Below are 16,872 nucleotides of genomic sequence, written 5' to 3'. Positions count from 1 at the left end.
AATTAAATTGACAACGGTGATCTATGCTCAGGCCTCTCACTTAGGACATGGGGACAATAATTTCTAGTCCCTAGGGGGATGACAAAGATTACATGTTGTCAGGAATCTCAAAGCACTCAACAATGGTGTTACATACCCCGCAGCCAGTCTTCTAGTATTCCTGGTGAATAAGACAGAGGCCGTGGGGTTCTTTTCTCATGTTAACCTCAGATCTGCTGTTCAACAGGATAATATCCAAGGACAATGAACCTCCTGCTGGGCCTGGGCCTGTTTCTGGCAGGTCTTCTCACTGTGAAAGGTTTCCTGCAGGTCAGAGACCCCCCAGATATGTATGGGTCTCCAATCAGGGTCCAAGAGTGGAGGGGCAAGAAAGATGCCCGAATACTTGCTCGGCGTAACATGGAATTTGGCTTCAAGCTACTCCAGAAACTGATTGCCAACAGCCCTCAGCAGAACATCTTCTTCTCTCCGTTGAGCATCTCCACCGCCTTCTCCATGCTGTCTCTGGGGGCCCAGAACTCCACACTGGAGGAAATCAAGCAGGGCTTCAACTTCGAGAAGATGCCGGACAAGGACATGCACTTGGGTTTCTACTACCTTCTCCACAAGCTCAACCGAGAGACACAGGACCTAAAGATGAATCTCGGCAATGCCCTGTTTATGGACCAGAAGCTGAAGCCCCAGAAGAGATTCCTGAAACTGGCTAAGACAGTGTATGATGCGGACATGGTGCTCACCAGTTTCCAGAACTTGGAAACTGCCCAGAGGGAAATCAACAGATATGTCAGTCAGAAAACCCACAACATAATCAACCACCTGGTCAATAACATAGACCCGGGCACTGTGATGCTTCTTGCAAACTATATTTACTTTCGAGGTAAGGCTAGGAGCATGCCGGTGTGGAGAATGTAGAGGGACTTGGGTTAGAAACTTGACCCCATCCTTTGCTTGCTCTGTGAGTCTGAATCCCTGTGTCAATAACCAGCCAGGACTCTGCCCCATCCAGCTGTAAAGTGACCACCAAGATACATAACCCACCAAGGAGTTACTGAGATTCAGAGCAGAACCGTTGGGAAGTGAGCTTTGCAGTCTAGATTACTCCTGGTGTGTGTGTGTGTGTGTGTGTGTGTGTGTGTGTGTGTGTGTGTGTGTGTGTGTTGTGGCTGATTGTGCTCACATGCTTTGGTTTAGAAGCTGGAGTCTCTGCTTCTTAGATGAGAAAGAAAAGTGAAAATTGGAGAGAGAGAGAGAGAGAGAGAGAGAGAGAGAGAGAGAGAGAGAGAGAGAGAGAGAGAGAGATTATTTACTCCAAGTTCCCAAACTAGTCATTCAGAACTGGAACCCACCTCTCTAGAGCCTAGTGCTATTCCGGGGATGGAGTGATGATGATGGTGGTGGTGGTGGCCATTTTGGTTGATACCTTCATCCCCTTATCAGTCTTCAGAGCTTCCCTAAGTGTAAGGGAAAGACTGAAAAAGAATGTGGAAGAATGTTTTCCAACACCTGAACTCACATAACACATACACACACATATATGGGGTTTGGAAAAGCAGAAAAATGCAGAAAAAAAGAAAGAAAACCAGAGGCTAACACTCCTCAGCCCAGGCAAGGCCATCACTCAGCTCAGCAACGTGGTCCCAAATCCGGACCCCACATTCTGTAGAGAGACTGATGACTAGTGAGGGAAAGAAAAGTGACAGTGGCAGCCTAAACCAGTTTTCCCAAACCAGAGATGGATGAGGGGGAATTTGGGACAGCTCCATGTCACCATTAGAGGCAGCAGTGACAACAGTGAGGAGCGTTCACTCAGCACTTACCAGACACAGCCACTGAGCTCTGTTGCCTCATCCTGCCAAGTCCCCAAGCAGCGCTGTGTCCTGCCTGCTAATATCTCCGCCCTACAAGTTAAGGACTCAAGTCCAGGGAGATCACAACACTTGTTCAAGATCATCCTTTGGGAGCAGCGAAGCCTGGATTTGGACTCAGGGAGATGACCCTCGAGGCTCTGAGGATAGCAGGTTTGAGATTATACAGCTATGAGTCTGTGTGCAATGTCATGACAGTCTCTGGATAAAAACAGAAGGATCCTGGGGCAGTAGATGACTCAGGCAGAAGTGCCCTGTTTTGCCAGCACGAGGATCTGAGTTGACATTCCCAGCATATATATGAAAATCCAGGCAAGTTGGTACATAACCTGTAGCCCTAGCCCCTGGAGTAGGGGGTCAGAGACGAGAGCTCTTTGGCCAATCAGTGAACTTCTGACTCAGTGAGTCCTGACTCACGAATAAGGTAGAGAGCAATAGAGGAGGATGCACAACATTGACCTCAGACCTCTACACACACACACACACACACACACACACACACACACACACACACACACACACATTCATAGCAATAAATAGACAGAGAAAAGGGAGGATGCAGACAGAGCTCCTCAGCAAGGTCCCACAGCACACTGTCCCTGTGGTTTTCTAACCCCCTCTCCCCCCACAAGAACAGCTTTAGAATATCAACTTAAACATTTACACTCCCACAAAACCAAACAACCCCCGCAACTGCAATCCAGGCTCTGTTAAGATACAGCTATGGCTGTCTCAGCCTCAGGGGGCAACTGGCCTTAGGGTAATGTACTGTGCCCCTCACAGCCCTGCCACACTAGTCCCAGGCTCTTTTAATTGGGTCCCTGGGCCTGTGTCCATCCCACAGAGGTCTCTCAGGCATGGAGAAGGACTTGATGAGCCCTTCCTCAACATCCCATCACTTCCCTCTGAACCCATGTGGATGGTGGCCAGGGATCAGTTGGGTCTGGTCCCCCTTCATTTTCTTCTGGACACTTGTGCCATTTTATCTGTTTTCAATCCTAAGCCAGGTGGCAGTATGAATTCAATCCAAAAGAAACCAAAGAGGAAGAGTTCTTTGTAGAGAAAGGCAAGACCGTGAAGGTACCCATGATGTTCCGAGGGGGCATGTACGACATGGCCTATGACAGCGAGCTCTCCTGCACCATCCTGGAAATGCCCTACCGAGGAAACATTACGGCCACCTTCATCCTCCCTGACAGTGGCAAAATGAAGGAAATAGAGCAGGGCTTACAGGTGGACATCTTTGCCAAATGGAAAAGCCTGCTCTCAAAAAGGTAAAGTCGGAGCCTGGTCCATGGAGATTCTTGCTTCTTCCTCTCCTCTCTCCCACTCTCTTCATTTCTTCAATCCTTAGTGCACAGCTAGGCCCTCCTTGGGGCTCTGTAAAGATGGGCAGGAGCCTGGGAATAAATCCAGGAGTTGGTGAGAAACGGGCTCTTTGAGGTTGATGCACTGAGGTTACGGGAGTGTGGAGAATAGAATTTTGCTGGAGGGTGACAAGCAGAGAGAGCTTCACAGAGGAGGTGGCATTTAAAGTACAGCTTCAAGGCTGAGGGAAGGAAGAGGTATGAAGGAATCTTACACATGGAGACTCCAAGGATGGACACTTGGGGTATCAAAGGGACAAAGGGACCCTCTCAGCAGAGATGCATCTTGTGTCCCACCCCTTCTGGGCCTGGGGTAGCCAACACCAGTAATGTCCCCCCTTCTATCAGAGACTCTCATCCCTTTTCAGGGTAGTGGACTTGCCCACATCTGCTAAAGAGAACACTTCATTTCATCAGGACACACACAACAGGCCAGCATCCCTACTTTCCAAGCCCATTTGGTCTAGCAGGTAGTCGTGAAGTTATTTTGAAGTACAGACGGGGAGTAAAGCCTAGAAATCTTCATCTTCCCTTATTGGGCAATGGAGGAGGAGAAGGAGGAGGTAAAGGAGGAGAAGGAGGAGACTGTCTGTACATTCTACAGCCCCTTCCCACTATGGAAGGCCTAGGAGAGGCTGAAGAATAACACTTTTCTAAGAGAAGGGACCACATCAACAGGTACATGTCTAACCTCTACCACCAACACTCCTAATTTCCAAGAGTGCAGAACGCATCTGGAATTCAGGCACCAAGGCCCTCCAGCCTGGCCTGCACACTGAAGGCAGAGTCTTCACAGAGTATGAAACCTGTTGCCCAGAGTTCCAGAGCAAAAGCTCAGGTTTTCCTCAGAGGAAACAGAAAGCTTCCTTTTCGAGAGGCACAAAGCCGCTGGGGTTTTGAAATATCTACCTTCCTATCAGTCAGCTTTAAGGGTTCACTACTTTCTCATCAGTTAGCACCAAGGGTCCTCTACCTTCCCATCAGTTAACATCAAGGGTCCACTACCCTCCCATCCGTTAACATCAAGGGTCCACTACCCTCCCATCCGTTAACATCAAGGTCCTCTACCTTCCCATCCGTTAGCATCAAGGGTCTACTACCTTCCCATCAGTTAGCACCAAGGGTCCTCTACCTCCCCATCAGTTAGCATCAAGGTCCTCTACCTTCCCATCCATTAACATCAAGGTCCTCTACCTTCCCATCAGTCAGCTTCAGGGTCTGTGCTTGCCCTTAGCTCCCTGCCTCACTGCATCTTCAGCAGCCTGAGGTTTGTTTTACTTGTTCCTGTTTAAAGTTCTTATTCATAAATTCTATATAAAAAGTGAATGAATGATGTTGGAGATAGCTGTTTTTTATTTAAGTTTGGTCTAAAATACTGCTTCTCCATGTTTTAATTTTAAAGTTTCATCGAAAAATCTTAAACTAATTTTTAGTCAGCATGTAAAATAGTAAGTTCCATGATGATATTTTAATACATACATATGTATATATTCTCATACATGCATACAAATCTATGTGTGTATATACATATATGTGTATCTACATCTGTGTATACATATATATATATGTGTATACTTACATATGTATGCACTGGTCCCCTCCCTCTTCCCCCAAATAGTAACCTTTCTGATAACATCTCACACACACATTATGAATGTGTGTGTGTGTGTGCATATGTGTGCAAATCTAGATTCTGTATTTGAGAAAAAACTTGCTATTTTCTTTTTCCTTCCCCAACTACTCTCTCTTATTCCCTTTTCTGTTCTCTTTGGACCAAGTCTCTCTTGGTCTTTTTCTTCCATGTCATAAATATATACATACACATAGGTGTATGTATGTGCATATTTAAGTCTAAGTGCCACATACAAGAGAAAACATTTAATATTTAGATTTTTTCCTTCTTTTTCTTTCTCAGTCTGTTATGGCAGGATCTCATGTAACCCAGGCTAGCCTTGAACTCCCTATGCATCCAAGGATGACCTTGAACTTCCGCTCCTCCTGCCTCTACCTTCTGAGTGCTGGGATGACAGGCATGCATCACATAGTTGATTCAGGCAGGTTTAGATACTTGTCTTTCTGAGTCTGGCTTCTTTCACTTAACATGACCTCCAGTTGCGTCCATCTTCCTGCAAATGTGATGCTTTCATTCTCACAGCTTAGTAAAAACACCACTGTGCATATATAAGAACCCCATTTTCTTTATTCGTCCATCGGTTGATGTGCTCTGTGTGTTCTGCCTTGTCGTTGACAAGCACAGAAGTCTTGTCACATTTTTACAGTCTCCATATTTGTACAGAGATGCTGTGTCCTTTTACTACTCAGGAACATCTCTCTAGAGCTTTGCTCTTTGCTTCCTGACATCAGCTAATGTCTGTGCTTTCTTTGGAGTCGTTGACCAATGGACAGAAGGGCACTATTACACTTCCTGCCACTCAGTCACTCTCATAGGGTGGGGGATGGGGGGAGGGGCTAGGATGACTGACAGCACACAGTAGTAGCTTCTCCACAACAAACATGAGGCATATGCATGCCTTCCCCACCCCCCACTCCCATGCTGGTAGGCCTATCCCTTGTTCTGGCCTGAGGGAAACCCCTGATGCTATTAACCCTTCTCAGGGGCTCTGCTCACTACTCAAGTCCCTTGGTTCTCTCCACTGTGAGTGCCCTGAAGCTCTCACCTCTGTGCTCTGCCTCCTACCCCTCCTCAAACTCACTTGGCCAGGTGTTTGCACTCTCCTTTTCTCAGAGACCAGGGTGAGCAGCTGGGTATTTCTTTCCCACTGGCCAGCCACACCTTCTCCTCCCAGGGCACCCCCATGTGGCACAGCTCTGCCTACCACTCTCCTTTGCTCACTCCACTCCCCCACCCCTACCTTAGAGCCCAATGCCATGGGGCTCAGTCTTCAAGCTCTTTACTATACAGATTTACCCTCTGGTAGCTGCCACAGGCACAGAGCCTTCAACACTATACCAACCATGACACTATCCTTATCCTCAGCCCCAATTCCCTTTCCCACAAATGCCAGAGTCCTTTTCCTTTTGACTCACCCAGAGTATCCCTGGACATCTGCTGGCATCTCAGTCTCCATATGCTCAGAAAGACCTCCCCACATCTGCTCAGGCACACCTGTCTCTGTGGCAACTCCACCCTCCATTAACTCAAGCCCGACCCATTGGGTCATGATTGATCAGTTTCTCCCAACTCCTCTTGCATGTGTTAGGAAGTTCCATTAGCCCCATATTGGAGCAAATTGGGACTCAGCCTCTTCCCTCCGTCCCTGAGGTTTCCACACAAACTGCCTGTCAATTGTCTATTGCCTGGTAACCATGCCTGTCATCATCGTCGTCGGTATCAAACACCAAGAGTGTATCCTAAGCAGAACAGCAGAGCCATCTTAATCAAGACCATGGCTCTCCTCTGCTCAAAATCCTGCCATGGCTCCCTATTGTTTCAGGGAGAAAAATCCAGCTTGCCCAACTCCACTTCAGGGTTGGCCCAAACCTCTTATTTGAGCCCCAGCAGTCCTGATTCCCACAAGTTGATCTGTTTTCCCCTTTTCCTTTATACTCCCTGCCTCTTTACACATTACTGGTATTTGTGAATACCCACACTATGCTTTTCTTAGTGTTGATTTCAGTGCCCATCTTCCCTGCTGGAACACAGGGCAAAGGCAAGGGCTTTTCCTGTACTGTTCATCATGTATGTAATAGGCTCTTAAAAACTATTTGTTGAATGAATAAGTAAGTAGAAAGGTATATTTGGGAATGATCAGGCCTATGTGAACAGTAGCAAGCCAGATTCTGCAGCAAGCCAGAAGTAAAGGTAGAGAAGGGGACCCAAGGCCACAGGTCAGTCCTCCTCATGTGCATGGCTCAGAAAACCAAGATCCTTTGCCCCAGTCATGGGAATTCTAGAAGCAGAGTGGACTTGAACTCAGCTCTGACTGGCTCCAGGTCTTAGGCTTTGCTATCTCTAGCAGCAGACTTGCAGGGGTCTAAACTGACCCAGGGTGCAGCACAGGCAATTCTGCTACAGAGAGATCATGAACATGGGGAAGGAGCATGGGGATGTTTCCAGTGGGTGAGTGCTCAGGAGCAGGCAGGGCAGGAAGCAGGATGTAGTCAGTGAGTATGAGGTGTCTTGAGTCCCAGAGTTGAGCCTTTCTCATTCCAAGGACAGAAAGACCTGTGAGCCTCAATGCTGAGAGGACAAAGGTCTCATTGACCATGTTTTTCAGGAGTCCATTCTGAAGGATCATAGAGTCCTTCCATTTACCCTTTTCCTTCTCTACTCCAGAGTGGTAGATGTGTGGGTGCCCAAGCTCCATGTCTCTTCTACTTACAACATGAAGAAGGTTCTCTCCCGTCTGGGCATCAGCAAAGTATTTGAGGAGCATGGTGACCTCACGAGGATCTCATCTCATCGCAGCCTGAAAGTGGGAGAGGTAAGCTACCTGGCTGGACCACTGTCCCCTCCTACACAGGAGTCCTCATGCAGCCTCAGCCAGAGCTGCTGTCAGAGCAGCCCACCCTGTGGGCCCAGGCGAACCACCCCTTAGCCTCGGATTCCAATCTCCAAAACTAGAATCATCACTCACATGGTCTATAATGAAATTTGATTCAATGCTCTGCTTAGGGATCGAGTGCTGGGGCATTGATCAGACCCATAACCAGTCTGAGGCTGGCCAGAACCTTCTCTCTAAGGTCTCACAGGCTCCTGAGAAGGAAGGAGGAAACAGACAGGCAGTGGCTGTGGTCTGCAGCAAGGTTGCAACCTGCTTATCAGGACAGGAAAAGAGGACCGTGTAGATGGGGTCTTCAGACTTAACGAACACAATATAAGACTCTCAGTTAAATTTGAATTTCAGAGACATAATGCATAATTGTTTTGTAGCGTAAGTATGTCCAGAATATTGCATGGGGGGCATATTCATACTTAAACATAATTGCTTATCACAAATGATAATTTAACTAGATATTTTATATATTCAGCAACCCAGTTTGGGGATTAAAAGGGTATAGAAGGACAAGATTTCACAAACAGGAGAAAATGGGGTTAGTAGTTATGTTTTTGTTGCTATGATAAATCACCATGGCCAAAAGCAACTTCTAGAGGAGTTTATTTTGGTCTGTGGTTCCAGAGAGACAGTCCTTAACAGGAAAGGTGTGAGAGCAGGCAGCCAGAGCAGGAAGTTAGCTCATCACATTTCATCTACATTCAGGAATACAGAGTGAGAACAGGAAGTGGGGTGAGACTCCAAACCCTCAAAGTCCATCCCAGGTGGCATGCTTCCTCCAGCAAGGCTGCACTTGGTGAACCTCTCCAAACTGGGCCACCAACTGGTGACCAAGTGTTCAAACACATGAAACTCTGAGGACATTTCTCATTCAAACTTCTACTGAAGGGGAGTGTCCATCTGAGGGAGGGTGTGGCCAATGTGGGAGGTCGGGGAGTTGACTGGTGCTAAGTGTAGTAAGGGAGAGGGGTCAAGTCATTCGGGGGGGGGGGGACTGTGGTAGGGGATTGTGGGAAGGATCCTGCCCTCTGAGTGGATGACACAGGTGCTCAGCTACCTACCAGGTGGCTCTAAGAGGTCACAGCCCCTTTCTGCCTTCTCACTGTTGGTGAGCCCCTGAAATCAGAGAAAACAGAAAGCCCCTTTGTATCTTCCCCATTCCCTCACTTCCAAGTTAACACCATCCTCTTGACTGCTGGGCAACTTCGGCTACAGTGTCTCTTTCTCTGGGCTTCCCACCTCCGGCCCGCTATAGCCCCTGAGAGGCTCCACAGCCACTGACTGTCTCTTGGTTCCGCAGGCTGTGCACAAGGCTGAGCTGAAGATGGATGAGAAGGGCATGGAAGGGGCTGCAGGCTCTGGAGCCCAGACACTGCCCATGGAGACCCCACAAAGGATCAAGCTAAACAGCCCCTTCCTGATGATGCTTTATGAGAATTCCCTGCCTTCCATGATCTTCTTGGCAAAGATTTATAACCCTAGTGGTTAATAAAGGGGAGTTCTCTGTTGGCTTCAGACCTCCCCCATTTCCTAGGGCTGGAGACATTTCACCCATGTGACACGGAGGAGGCCACAGGTACACTCTAGACTAATCCTCCAGAGTCACAATGTCCCACGGCTACCTGAGCCAGCAGCCCAGCTGGCTCTCAGGGCTTTGAACTCTGTATCCACCTTAATCCCTTTTCTAACCATCAGCATCCCTGGACTAAATGCCAACCCCTACCCCCAGTGTCCCCTCACCTCCTTCACCCCACCAGGCAGGGAGTGTCTGCGATCTAATAAACTCCACCTCCCCCACACATCCGCGGGCTGTCAGGTAGCTGCTTCGTGGAAGGCGGGGGCCACGGAAGTAAACAGAGTTTGATGGAGAGTCTTGGGCTCACATCTGAGAAGGAGGTGTCACTCGGGAAGCCACACGTCTTCTCTGGGAGCCTCTGCTTACATTTTTGGAGTGAGGTTTGCACTACTCCTTGGTAAGGCTTTGGTAAGCAAACAAGTACCAATCCCTAGCAGAATTCATTCTCCATTGTGAATCCCAGGCTGGGAACTCTGGCATACGCACTACATGGCCCTCCTCCCAGCGTGTCCAGGTGGGGTTGTTCGCCCAGCCAGGCCTCTAAGAGCACCGTGGAAGTGGCCCAGCCCCTTGTGCAGCATTAGGAGAAGGCTGCCTTCGGGAGAAGATGGGAGTCACTGCCAGCTTTGTTGACTGATATCTTTCAGGCCCAAGAGCTCCTCGGGCCTATGGCCAAAGGCAGATTCCACTGTTGAACCTTTGGGAGAGGCAGGTCTCTACCAGTCTCATAAAACTGGCCCCCGCAGAGTCTGCTTGTGGCCACTAGGGGGCACCAAGGGCTAGGCCAATGATGTCGGGCAGGACAGCAGAAAGATGCTGTTCTCTGGCTATAATGGCCTGCACCTGCTGTGTTGGGTGAGGGGCGTTCAGACTGTCTTGATACCAATGAAGCAGCAGCAATTGCCACTTCCTGCCTAGCAGTTTTCTGAACACTGTGCCCTTCCTGTTTTGGTCACTACAGCCCAATGGGCAGCCGAAATGAGCAAACCCATGGAGGAAAGGAGGCTTGGAGAGGTGACGTGGCTTCCGGTGATATTAGAGTAAGCCTTGGGCAGCAGCAGTATTGGAGTTTGTAGTAGGAAGCTCTTGGCTGCTCTGCATCTCTGCTCCAGCCGCTAAGAGCCCAGCAAGCATCTCTCCTCCATCCTCCACCCTGTGGGGTGAGGATCCTTGGAGGCTAGGCCTATGGAGAGATCTGAGAAGGACTGAAGGCTGTGAGCCCAAAGTTACAGAGTTATCAGCCCCTCTGGGTGAGGGTGGGTGTCGGGAACTAGGGGGATCCAGCCCCTCAATAGTCCCCTCCCAGGGTGCTGGATGAAAAGAAATGAATCTACATACACAAAATTCCCTAGTTCATACACTTTATTATTCTGTGTCAGTTCTCTCTCTACGAGCTTCTATTCTGCTCTCATGCCTAGCTCCTTTCTTGCCTGATTTGTCTCTACATTTATCTGCTGTCCCCTCTAAGTTCTATCTTAATTCTCTCATCTTAGTTCTGACCCATCTAGGTTCTCATCCATCTAGTTCTTTCCCATCTTAGCTCCTCTCCCATCTCCTTTCTCATCTTGTTCTTCCTCATCTTGTTCTTCCCCATCTGGCTCTTCCTCATCTTCCATCTTGTTCCTCTAGAACTCTCTTTTAGCCCTTCAATCTAGTTCTTCCCATCTAAGTCCATTCCTCTCCAGTTCTTACCCATCTAGTTCTTCCATTCTCTTTTTTCCTCTCTCTCTCCTCCTCTCCATCTCCTTATTCTCTCCGTTCTCCCCAAGTCTCTCAGGAATCCAGTTATAAACCCAGGCAATAGCAACCCTCTGGCGGAGCAAGGTCACCAGGCTTTAATTCTTATGGGATCATAAAGGTAGGTAAGAATTTTCCTCAGACAGTGACTGTCGGGCTTTCTTTTACAACCCAAAATGGGAGTGGTAAAGAAGGAGGTCAACTGAGTGCTAACGACCGGTTAGTACATCAAAAAGAGGATCTATGTGCTCAGTCTACATTCCTAGAAGTGGTTAGGTAAGAAGTTAGGGGTCTATCAGTAATGTTGTATAAGAAAGGAGGGTCTCACCCTAAATTGCACAAGAAATAAAGCTGTCCGCCTAACCTAGGAGACAGGTGTTGTTTTGCTTGGCTTTGGATGCTTAATAGGCATTTTAGATAAACATACTGTTAGGAGTTCTTGGAAGCACACAAGAAAACCATTTTAGGAACCACACACACACACACATATATATATGTGTGTGTGTGTATATATATGTGTATATATATATATATATATATATATATATAAGCTAAAATATCACCAAGACTTCTTAAGCCATGGCTTGACCTTTGGAGAAGTCCTTGACTTTTCCAGGTAGTAGCTTTTGTGATAGTAGCTGAATTACATTACGTTTTCCTGCAGCCTGCATCAGGTGGGAGTTGGGAGAAGCCGGTGGACCAGAGGCTGAGCTCCGTGTGAGCTCTTTACTACATAATGGCGTGTAAGTCTTGGTGCTGGGGATGTTGCACAGCCAGGTTAGCCACAGAGTCTGGATGGCCTGGCTGAAGCCAAGGCCAATGCATGTCCTGGGGGAAATAATGACAGATACCTCTAGGGACCAGGTTGACTAGAAGAGTCCCGTGGAGCTCTACAGTGAGACCCAGGGTTGACGTCTCTGTCATCTTTTCCAGCCTCTGAGATGGCCAGAGGCTTCCTGGGAAGATGACTTCTAAATATCTACCCCAACACTCCCCTGGAAATGCCCTCCTCCTCCTCCTCCTCCTCCTCCTCCTCCTCCTCCTCCTCCTCCTCCTCCCCTTCCTCTTTCTCCTCCTCACATTCCTACTTACCCTCTAATGCTGCTACTCACCCACTAGTGCCCAGCTCATTATGACCTCTTCATGAGATTTCATCTTCTTTCTCAGTATCACCCACACAGCCCTTCTCCCAGGAAATTGCTCACTTCTATGCTCATCCGTGGCTGGTGGGTCTGAGTGTCCCCTACTTCCGTGTGAGCTGCCATCAATCAGTGCTCCACAAGGTCTCTCAGAGCTGCACACTGTGGGCTGGTGGCTGAGGCACATGGACCTGGCTCCTGGCCACACAGAGTTACTGTCTAGTCGAGGAAAATTGCCACACTCATATCTGTATGTTGTCATTCAACTTTAAGTTCAAGTTTGCAGTCTCCACTAGCCATAAGAAAGGCTGACTGGGGTACTTGAGAGAGCATGGCAGGAGAGTCTGATCCTAGCTGGGAACCTCAGAAAGGCTTCCCCAGGGATATAACATCTGGAGAATGCCCCAGCTATAGCTACTAATTCCCATTACAGGGCTGGTGTGTAGCTCAGTGGGACAGTGCTTCTACAGCAAATGTGAGGCCCTGGGTACACCAATACCATCTTAAAAATGAAAGAAATGAAGTTAAAACGACAATGTTTTTCCAGCATAGTAAGAGACAAGATACTGATTTGTCTTCGAAACAGAAACTGGACGTTAGGTTTGACTTTTAAAAATGATTGTTGCTTATCTTAAGTATTTTTCAATACGGTTTCTTACCTTCACAGTCACATGTTCGTTCTTCACTATAAAATTCGTATGTTTAAAGTTTTTTTTCAAAAAGGAAGAAGTGAGGGTAGGAGAAGAGGGAGCCACTCAAGTATCGGGGAGAGCATGTGCAAAGGTCCTGCAGTCAGCAGCATGGCTGAGGAGCGAAAACAGCATTCAAGTAGCTAGAGCAATAGGCAGGAAGAGTTGGGCAATGAGGCAGGAACAATAAGTGGGGGCCTTGTTTCCCACAGAGGGGAACAATGCTAGCAAACTTGTGCCTCGAAGGTGACCCTCTAGCAGTTGGCTACCTGTCCTTGCATCTGAGTGCCAGACTAGTACATGCTACAAGGTGTGTGCTCAGTATGTAGATGCAACTGCCACACAGCCACCCATTTGCAGACAGCTGGCCGTCACCCAGTCTCCCCTGTTCTCTGGGACGGAAGGCCCATGCTAGTCATGGCAAGTCTGTCCCCTGGGAAGTGGCCCGCCTACTTCTTCACAGCATCTGCAGAGGCACCTCCTGTGTCTACTCAAGCCATCCCACCCTGTCTGGGTGCTGCTCACCCCACTGCCTTTCAGATCTTGACTCATCTTTCCAGAAAAAGCCAGCTCCTCCCTCTCGAAAGTTTCCCAGCCCACCTGGTTGTGAACTGGCTGACCTCATGAATGAATGAGCAAGTAAATCCGTGGGTTTGACTTTGATGTAATCGACACCTCTTAGTCAATTCTTAAAGCCTACACCACATGGGTGTGCTCATCGATCCTCAAACTCACCAACCTCCATGATGAAACCATTCTGTTACTGATAAGGAAACTCAAGCTTAAGAAGACCAAATAACCTTCCCAAGAATCCACAGCTAGAAAACCACAAAGCTGGGGTCAAATGGAAGTCCTATGAGCATTCTTACTCTCCATTTGTCCATCAATCCATCCATCCACTCATTTTCCTACCCATCCATCTACCCAATCATCCATCCTCTGACCCATCCATCCATCCACCTACACACCAATCTATCCATCCCACTGACCCATCTATTTATCCTTCTTCCATTCATCCATCCATTCACTCATCCATCTACCCACCTGTCCATCTACCTATTCTTCTCATTGATCCATCCATCCTTTGACCCATCTATTCATCGACCCATTCATGTACCCACAAACCTATCCATCCTATTGATCCATCTGTCTATTCACCTACCCAGTCCATTGACCAATCCATCCATACAAGCACTTATCCATTTATCCATCTGTCCATCCATCTACCTAGTCATCATCCCCACACTGATCCAACCATCCATCTGTCCACTTTGTGTCATGGATTGTTCTAGGAACTTAAGTTATACCAGCTAACAAAAATCTACAAAGATATTCACCCTCATGGAGGCTTTGAACTATTTGGAAAGGCAAAATATAGGCAAGGTATGCAATAAGGAAGACATTTAACTGAGCAGGCAAAAGTGGCTGGCTGGATGTGTTGATGGTATACATATGTGGTGGTGGTAGAGGGGTCATGATCTAGCAGGGGATGCTCATTATCTAAATAGCTAAATGATCCACAGTGCAAAGTCTGTTACATGGCTGGCCCTGGGTGCTGCTCACATAGTGGTATGATGCCCGCACTCTGCTGACCCGGACAGAGATGAGCCCTTTCAATGTACATGCCTGATACCAGAATCCCAGTGTGATTCAGCATGCCTTCCACAGGGTGCATGAAGACTTGGCACAGCTTTTGGGCATCTCTCCAGGCACATGCAGGGGCCAGGCCAGGAATCCGGCTTTCTGTCTGTGCCAGCTCAGCCCATAACTTCACCTGCCCCACTTGAAGTCGTTTTTGTGGGACGCACCAGGAGTGGCAGGCTGATGTGTTGGCAGGGAGGGCCACCAGTGGGAAGTCCCCGTGTTCTGTCCTGTGTCCCGGTGTAGCTTGAGCCCGGGCTCCCACTCCCCATTTGTGCGGCCACAGGGCTGGCTTCAGAAAACCCTCCAGCACACTGAATCAGCAGGCACCAACTGAGCGTCTACTATGAACCAAGACAGTGTACCAGACACAGCGAAACCAGAAGTGGGGGAACCTGCCCAAGCACAGTCTGGGAGGAGATTACCACCTGACCTTAATCCCCTGCATCTCCTAATGTCCTAGTCAGGCCCCAGGAGAGAGCTCCCTGCCTTGCTGGTCACCACAGCGATGCTCAGCTTTTTACAACAGGTGTGCAAAGTCAAGACAATTTTTGTTCTTTAGGAAGCCTGTACACCATTCACACTCAGTTTCCGGACTTCCATTCGTCTCTGACCTACCCGCACAATTCTGGCTGAACCACTTCCTCTTTTGTGTTACAGGCATTCCTTGACTTACGATGGGCTGTGGTCCATACCAGTGAGCTCTCCCCACCCCAGCTTGAAAATATCTGACATCTAATTGTCTGAGCACCACAGCTCAGGAAACCAGCATCCTGTAGCATGTGGGTTGTTTCTTCTCATTGTAGAGGTGATGGGGAGGTGTGACACAGACTCCATGTCTCGAAAAAAAGAACAAAATTTAGAATGTCACAGATTTTTTTTGCCACCTCATAGAGTTCAAAACATTCTAACTGTGTTATTGGACAAGTTCTATCTTTAAAATTATTCGTATTAAAAAATAAAATTGGGGCCGGGCGGCGGTGGCACATGCCTTTAATCCCAGCACTTGGGAGGCAGAGACAGGTGGAACTCTGTGAGCTCGAAGCCAGCCTGGTCTACAGAGCGAGATCCAGGACAGGCACCAAAGCTACACAGAGAAACCCTGTCTCGAAAAAACAAAAATAAAATAAAATAAAATAAAACTGGGACTGGCAAGATGGCTCAGCAGGTAAAGGCAGTTGCCATCAGAGCTGATGATCCCAAGTTCAATCCCCAGGACCCACATGGCAGAAGGAGAAGAAGTTGTCCTCTGACTGTAAGATTGCAATGTTAGAGTCCAGATACTGGTTGCAGTCCCTGCAGCAGCCCCTCCCCCTCACAGGTGCCCACAGGCACCCCACTGAGACTGTGAGTCTCTAGCTAACAGATTTCCCCAAGCCAGCGTTTCTCTCATAGGGAAGAGGATTATGTCAAATGGCCATTGGTGGTCACATACCCTGTCCCCTATCCCTTCCCTTCCTCCTGCCTGGGAATCAGAGAATCTGGCTGCAGGCTTGTGCTGTGAAATCTCCCCTATCCTCAGAAAAGCATATGAAGAGACTCCGTTTCTGCCATGTGAGCCCTGACTCTGTTCTTCAGAGCCCTGCCCTCCGCCATGTTGTCTGTCTCTGGTGCTGGGACCTGAACTCTGTCCTCAGAGCCCCAGCCATGCTGCTGTGTCTGTCTGTCTGTCCTGGGCCTCTTCTAATAAATTTCTACTCTCCCATACCCACAATAATCCCCAGAATTCCTCTTGGACACACATCAAGTACTTTAAAAATATTTTTAAAATTATGTGTACATGTGTGTGTATGTGCACGTGTGAGCGTGTGCACGTTCGTGTGTTCACATTCCATGCACGTGTGGGTATTTGCACATGAGTACATGTGCCTACAGAGGGTATTTGCACATTGGTACAGATGCCCATGGAGGCTGAGACATTGGATCCCCTGCAGCTGGAGTTACAGGTGGCTGTGAGCCACCAATACTTTTCACTGACTTCCACGTGCATGCTGCGGTGAGCCCCAATCACCTCTCTCTGATCAATGCAATAAAAATTAAAATAAATAAAATCATTTAAACAGAAAGACATAATCTCACTGTCATACATAGAAAACTAATTCAACTTTATCACAGGCAGAAATTAATTACACCACCATCAACAGTGAAAGCATGGCCCCTGGAGGAAAAGAGACTTGGTGTCCCTCCAGAGGGTTATCACACTAAAACAGTGCATGGCAAGGAATTGCAGTTCCTTCAGGTATTCCATGCTGGGGCAGAGAAAGGATGAGACACTAGTGCCAGCCGGGGCTGCAGGGGCGGGGGTTCTCATAGATCAACTCACAGCTGAATTAACACCCCT

General features: G+C 48.2%; 1 protein-coding gene across 1 annotated transcript; it reads left to right on the top strand.

Annotated features, from left to right (window-relative positions):
* Positions 1-243: 243 nt before the first annotated feature.
* LOC131924640 (serpin A12-like) lies at positions 244-9,238 on the top strand. Its single transcript, XM_059279929.1, has 4 exons — positions 244-877; positions 2,869-3,139; positions 7,530-7,677; positions 9,050-9,238. Exons 1-4 carry the CDS (start codon positions 244-246, stop codon positions 9,236-9,238), a joined length of 1,242 nt encoding a protein of 413 aa, XP_059135912.1.
* The last annotated feature ends 7,634 nt before the right edge of the window (positions 9,239-16,872 follow it).

The sequence above is a fragment of the Peromyscus eremicus genome, chromosome 14 (assembly GCF_949786415.1).
Source record: "Peromyscus eremicus chromosome 14, PerEre_H2_v1, whole genome shotgun sequence".
NCBI classification, from domain to species: Eukaryota; Metazoa; Chordata; class Mammalia; order Rodentia; family Cricetidae; genus Peromyscus; species Peromyscus eremicus.
This window is presented reverse-complemented; position numbering and strand designations above follow the sequence as displayed.